Source organism: Chaetodon auriga, chromosome 6 (genome assembly GCF_051107435.1).
Source record: "Chaetodon auriga isolate fChaAug3 chromosome 6, fChaAug3.hap1, whole genome shotgun sequence".
Classification (NCBI taxonomy): Eukaryota; Metazoa; Chordata; class Actinopteri; order Chaetodontiformes; family Chaetodontidae; genus Chaetodon; species Chaetodon auriga.
In genome coordinates this window covers 10,354,525-10,361,344 of record NC_135079.1, presented here as the reverse complement: position 1 = coordinate 10,361,344, position 6,820 = coordinate 10,354,525, and the positions used below count along the sequence as shown (strand labels likewise).

The following is a 6,820-nucleotide window of genomic DNA, read 5'->3' as shown; positions in this document are numbered from 1 at the left end:
TTCATCTATAGTAAAACATTATGTTTCAAGAACTCTTTGTATTTTTTGTGTGCAAAAATTTAATATCAACATATAATTGAATATCAACATGTGATAATCGTGTGCCTTTGTTTTTTTCATCTGCCCCCTTTCAATTGAAATACTGGGTAAAATGACCGCCTTCCCTCCCACCCACTCCTTAAGGCCCTGCTCAGGTATTGTATTGAGCAGACTTCATTTCTGAGGTATTGGCCCTTAAGAAATTCTTAATTTTAAAGTAGTTATCGATGAACGCATCAGACACATGGCATTGTAAATGGGTGCATGCTACACATGTATATTTCACTGCTTCACTTCTATGTTTTCATAAAGGTTTTAATTCACTTACTTCACAATTAGTCAAGTATCCACTGTTTACCATTAATGTATTTCAGTATTTAACTAAATATGCCATAACAACAGGACCATATTAATATATTGACTAAATATTCACTAATTCTGTTAGGCTTTTACTTGAGTACAAGATGAACTGGGTGCGAACAGTTCTGTCATTTTAACATTTGAGAGTAAAAATAAATGCAAGGACACAATCAATTGAATACATGTACTTATAAGATATTATGCAAAACTATTTTATTTACAAAACAAATGGCACAGTGTGACTGCACAATAAATGCACATGCACACTCCAGACATGTCAAGGGAGTTTCTTTCCATTAAATCCTAAGTGATTCCAGTCAGACAGTGAACAGACATTTCAGGCAAAATTCACAACTAAGATTCTCACTGAGGGAGCAAATATTGCTCAAGAGGGTTCATTACTTTTAAGGCCATTTTAAAGGTTGGGATGAGATGAGACCAGCAGCAAGTCTTTGCAAACCAATGTCACTAAAATGAATTAAAATACAACTGCCTACAAAGTGTGTGCGGTCTAATCTTCAGTGCTTTGAAAGCACAGAATCAAACAGTTTCACAGAGAAAGGAAGGGACACACAATCAAGGATCAGAAAACCAAAAAACAAAGCAGGATTACTTCACTTTTCACTAGATAAAAAGACATGCCTCCATATGAGCAGGTGAACACGCAAAATAGTTTCAAAGTCAAAGGCATGTCTGTAGATTACACTTCTACCTCACACATACACCAGTGCAAACTGATGATGTTTTCTCTGTGGTCATAACTCATCAATATTTTTGCCTCTGTAATTATCAGTGACACAGTGGAACAAGATTCCTTTGTGGTGATGAAAACAGATCATGTGCACAGACTTCTGCTACTGCACATGGAGGCATATCCTCAAAAGTGAAAACGTTCTGTGAAAATAAGATAGCACTAACATCCATTAATATTTACGAGTGTGATATCGTGTTCAGAAATTAATCGCTACTCAGTCTTTTTACAATCTTGAGGCACATTTTCAGCTACTCCTTTGTTGGATTTAACTCACTGACAATTCAGTGCCTGACATTTGACATTTTTTCTCAAGAACTTGACTTAGTACATAACTTGTTCTTAGAGAATACATACGCAGGTGAAAAAGGAACAAAAACGTAAACGGCAGGTAGATATGAAGTGGGGGTTGGAATGGTAACAAAACAGTAAACATAAAACCATCAACCGGCCAGTTTGCTGGCCACAATTGAAGTCTTTCTTTGAGGCAGGTCCTGAGGTGTTGGGATGTGCCCACCAGTGATCTCCGTCTTCTCCGTTGGGGCTGATGGCAATTGTTTATTCTTCATTTTTGCCTTGGCCATGTTGTAGTCACCAGAGTCAAAATACTTTTGCTGGAAAAAGAAACACGCACACAAACAACAAGCCATCAAGTGAGAACACTATTAAGACTGGTATTGTTAAGATGAGTAGCTAGTCTAATTTAGGTAACGCACCCCTTTCTGAAGTCTTTTCCTCAAAAGGTCTGAGCCTCCAGGCTTGGCTCCAAGGTTAGGATACCTGGCCTTCAGTTTGGCCTCCTCTGCTTTCTCTGGACTGATTACTTTGTCCTCCATTTCCTGTTCATCGAATACAGAAGGTAGGGATGGCAAATGACCACTAAGCTAACATGATGAGAGAAAACTGAAGTTTCGTTTAAACGTGCATATGACATTAGTGATTAATGAAACCGCATTCAGAGAGCTACAGCTCATGTAGGTACTAATTATGTTGCACAGTATGAGACGCCGCCATGAGGGGAAACTCCAACTGGTGTTTGCACTAGCATTCATCTTGCCATTTAACTTAGCATGTTTAGCTACAGTATTAACCAGTGTTAGCTAAGTTATTCATCACGTTCCGAGTGATTACGGCAGTATAGTCGTTGATCCCAAAAAGGCAGCCTTTTTGTTTTGCTTCACCAACAAGCGGTGGTACCTAATTAGCTAATTACATCGTTGGTTACATTAGCAAAGAATAAAGTGCTAGCTACTGGCTAACTAGCTTCCAGCTAGCCTCCGGCTAATTTACCAGATTCGACGTGCTACTAGCACCGGCTAAGTAGTTAAAATTGCAGTTCGTTGTTACAGTTCACCTGCTGTTCTTCAGAAGTCCTCGTTCCTTCAACCTCTTCGGACATAACTATACTCTGTCCCTTCTCTGCTCGAGAAACTGGATGTAATGAATCGTTCAACCAGTTCTTCTGGCAGATGAAAGGTGCTACTGGCAGCGACTGGGCGGGCGAGGGCAGCAGCCTGTCATGCAGCCTGTCCAGCAACAGGCCGATGAATCGATACCAGAGATGCAGATGGGAGAGGCACTGGGGCAGACGCACTTCACTACTGCATCTTAGATTTGTATGGTTGACTTACTGATTCACGCCGTCATGATTTGAAAGGCCGTAAACACAAAATCGTCAACAGTGTAATACCTTTAATATATAGAAGATATTCATATAAAATTCGACTTTACTGTCTAATATAAACACGTAGAAAAATTCTTAACTTTCCATAGATGCGTTATTGCCTCCGTAAAACGGTGCACTTCAGTCTAAATTACTATCGGAGTAATTCATAGAAAATCTTTGGAAAATAATATATGAATTATGCTTTTGTTGTTTTTCAGTATTTCTGGTCAATGGTCAGTTGTATTACATCTCTGATTAAGTGCCAAAGGCCAAGCAGGCTAACTTTTCACATTAGTCCGAGCACCTGAACCCGTTTCTCCAGATAGAAATAGTAGTGAGAAGAAAAAAAAAGTCCAGACATGCCATTTTTTTCTAGAACTACCAGCACCAGTTTAGAATGGGAAGCAAAATGGTTTGATAGGTTAACTTTTCATTAATTTTGTGGCTGTTAATGAGAACTTACTTTTGGTTCAATGACAGAATGACAGATGTGGAAATTATGAACACAGGCCAAATGCTTTTTAGCTGATAGCATGGTGTACGCTACGCTTTAGGTGCCTACATCATACTATATTTATCTTTTCTGTGCAGTGTATGAAAGTGCTTATACTTTATTGCCCACATGATACAATCAAGCATCACAAAGGGTTTATCAACACAAAATTAAAATGTTTAGTGCTTCTGGTCATACCTCTAACAAATATTCAAGTTTTAACTTCGAGGGTTACAGCAGGGATCATATATCACAGAAAATAAGAAACACAAGACCAGTTCTCAAAAGATGCTTTTTTAATTTTTTGTTAGTTACCTTTTAACATATTCTGCATTACTGTAATACATCATATTATGCAGGACAGAGTAAGTTCTTTATAGCCCCAACTATCACCCAGAAAAAAAAATAACTGGGAGATTTGAGGTTAATTGCTGCTTCTTCCAAGATATTTGTTGGGTCAATGCTTTCGGTGCTTGTACGGCAATTTAAAACTGAACGCATTACTGTGTCCATGATCAGCCATTTGGAAAGTTTCATTCCAAAAAAGAAGGACATTATAACTCAAAGTGAACTTGCTCACAGGTTTCATGACACAAACAAAATCCTCCAGGGTATAAGATTAATTATCCTCATCCCCCATCTCCACATCTTCTTGTAACTTCTGCACCATTTTGGCTTCCATTTGTTTGGCTTTTCCTGTAAAAAAAAAATGTAAAAAAGACGAAACGTGAACAATGCTGAAATTACAGACTAATCTTAAGGACTTTCATCATTCAGTATTTTATTTGTTCCCCCTGTTGGATTGTCTTTTTAATAATCCATGACTGGAAAATATCCACCATCACTAAACTGTCCACAAAATCAATGTCATCAATTCAAATGTTGTCAATCGTACACAATAATAAGATTCTTCTGTATAACTTGGACATTTGGTGACTAAAAATTCTTACCTGCATGTGGTGCTTTGATGAGGTGAATATTTTTCTTCACTTCGCTGATGGCCTCTTCTTTCTCCAACTCTTTGCCCTTCTTTAATCTATAGTGGTGATAAAAACAGTAAATGCAAGGCAAGCACTGTCAATACCAATTCTGTTATATAAAAGTTATATTTAACATAAGACATTAGCTGTAAAAGAGTATCTTTAAAGAGGACTTGCTCACCTGTTCATGATAAACCTTGCCTGTCGTTTCTGTTTTATCTCTTCCACCCTCTTCATTGCTTCCACTGTAGACATCAAAAGCGACACATTGACTCTTCGGCTCAAAACTCATAGGACAAAATATTCTCACAGCAATCATGTGAGGAATATATACATTACCTGTCTTCTCCCACAGATCCCTGTTATATTTAACAGGTATGTTTCTGCGTTTCTCGAACTCCAAGGAGTTATCCTTAAAGAGAGGATGTTTGTTGGATAAGTAACAGTAAACTTATTAATGACTCTGAGATAAGCAATCTGTAGATAAGCAACTCACCACTGTCAACTCCTTTCCTGATGCCTTTCTGAATGCTTTGGTCCATCTTGTTTTTCTTGGGTTACGCTTCTTCTTGAAGTTCTTAATGCATTTTGATCTGCAGAATCTGAATGTCTACAAGAAAAGAGATAGAAAAATTAAATAATTCAAGATCTAACTCAAGAAGAAACCACATGACTTTGATTCGATATGAACAGATAGATCTGCATTAAAGATTTGACATTATTGAGAGCCACAAGCTCTTTGTCTCTGCAAATATTTATTAATATCATACAGCATATCATCTGATATTAGCTTGTTACAGATACACTGGTACTGGCGTTCATGCTGGTCAGGAAGCACCAAGAAACGGCAGTTAAGAAACGCCAAAGCTATTAAAGGTAATCTGGAAAACAGTGTCTCCATTTCATTGTCTGTCCACTAGAGAACAGAGAGGGAAACGTTTATTTTTCAACTGTTTACTGTCTTACTCTGTACATATCTTGGTCACAATTAATCAGCAATGAAATTCAAGGACTTGTTATCAAAAATGTTTGTTCTGTGCTTCTGTAAACAGACAATTTACTTTTAATTAATAGCTAAGCGTCAGCCCCATAAATCTATATTACAAAAAGGGTTTATAAAGCTATAATGATGATGATGAGTGATCCTGGAGCTCCCTTTTCAGTAACACCATCCTTTTGTTTTTTTCAATTTGTTTTTTTTCTCAAATATAAATTTGCTTTATTGCCCAAAAAAGGCATAAGATAAAATGTAATACCGATTATCAAAAACACCAAAGTAAAAAGGTGCAAAAAGAAAATAGAAACAAATTTATCGATTATCCTTTGAATACAAGCCTTGTCAAGCTTATGTTTAATCTGAGTTATGATACAAGGATACCGAGGCCGTACAACATATTTGGGCTTCAAAAACGAAAAGAAGGTTTAAAAATATTGCTGACACAATCTCAAAAAACTCATAAACTATACGAAGCATACATAGTATGATTTTTCAGAGCTATTACTGTGAGAGTGTTATGATTTGTCCAGCGTGCAGCATCAAGGTCCTTCAGAGGGCGCAATTACTCCATAACCCAAAACCGAGGCCCTGCTAGTTAAATGTCCGGACTCTTCCATCAAATTGATTCATATTAAAAGGTGGCAAGTATCGTGTATTTCATAGATGGTTACGTTGACGTTATTTATTGGCTGCTAAATAACAGAACACTGAGGTAGATAACAATCATGCTGAGTTATTTAGCAGCTGTCAGATGGTCGTACTCTGACTTCATCCCACGTGAGAGAACACAGCTCGTTATGTTAGCAAGCTATCATTAGCCACCTAGCTAACACGCCAACTAACAGTAAAACTTCAGCTTCAGTTAAAGTTACAATATTATTCAGGCTAAAAGGTAGTTCCCTACCTTACAGTCGTTCCGTACAAACATGGCCCCATGCCCGGGGTACACTGGACCCGAGCAGAAATAACACTTTTCGATGCGCATTTTCACAGCAAATGTGCTACGTGCGCAACTGACAAAAACAAGACCGCCCCGTCTCTATTTCTTCTTCTTTCTGATTCTGGCAGCGGAAGCGCCTGTTGAATATTTGCTGCCCCCTGCTGGGCTTTCTGTTACACAGGCCAAAGTCTGGCCTTCAAAACGATTCAAATCCACATAGGATTCATCCTCAGCGTTTGGAAAGCGTCTGTCGCCATCATGAAAAGTCACTCATGTACTGACTGACGGAAGATGATTCCTGAGATGGACTTGGACTCCCTCCTGAATGACTGTACAGATTATAACCCCACATTGTCCAATATGGTATGTCCATAATAATGTATGGAGGCAAAATGTGGTTAATCTTGGAATAGGTAATAACAACCTAACAACCTGTACATATAGCATGTAACTGTACATACTATACACTGGTAAAATGAGAAATATATTTGTTATCATACTTACTTTTCAATTTCATTTGCCCAGTGCACGTGCACGAACGCACGCACACACACACACACACACACACACACACACACACACACACACACACAC

The 6,820-nt window shown here is 38.0% G+C and overlaps 2 protein-coding genes across 2 annotated transcripts; both read right to left on the bottom strand.

Annotated features, from left to right (window-relative positions):
• Positions 1-573: 573 nt before the first annotated feature.
• Positions 574-2,690, bottom strand: arpp19b (cAMP-regulated phosphoprotein 19b). The gene is made up of 3 exons (XM_076734180.1): positions 2,505-2,690; positions 1,867-1,989; positions 574-1,764 (listed from the first exon to the last, which is right to left on the bottom strand). Exons 1-3 carry the CDS (start codon positions 2,547-2,549, stop codon positions 1,594-1,596), a joined length of 339 nt encoding a protein of 112 aa, XP_076590295.1. The 5' UTR covers positions 2,550-2,690; the 3' UTR covers positions 574-1,593.
• Positions 2,691-3,587: 897 nt separating this feature from the next.
• Positions 3,588-6,340, bottom strand: rsl24d1 (ribosomal L24 domain containing 1). The gene is made up of 6 exons (XM_076732083.1): positions 6,191-6,340; positions 4,786-4,899; positions 4,629-4,701; positions 4,471-4,534; positions 4,260-4,345; positions 3,588-4,005 (listed from the first exon to the last, which is right to left on the bottom strand). Exons 1-6 carry the CDS (start codon positions 6,269-6,271, stop codon positions 3,929-3,931), a joined length of 495 nt encoding a protein of 164 aa, XP_076588198.1. The 5' UTR covers positions 6,272-6,340; the 3' UTR covers positions 3,588-3,928.
• Positions 6,341-6,820: the final 480 nt, after the last annotated feature.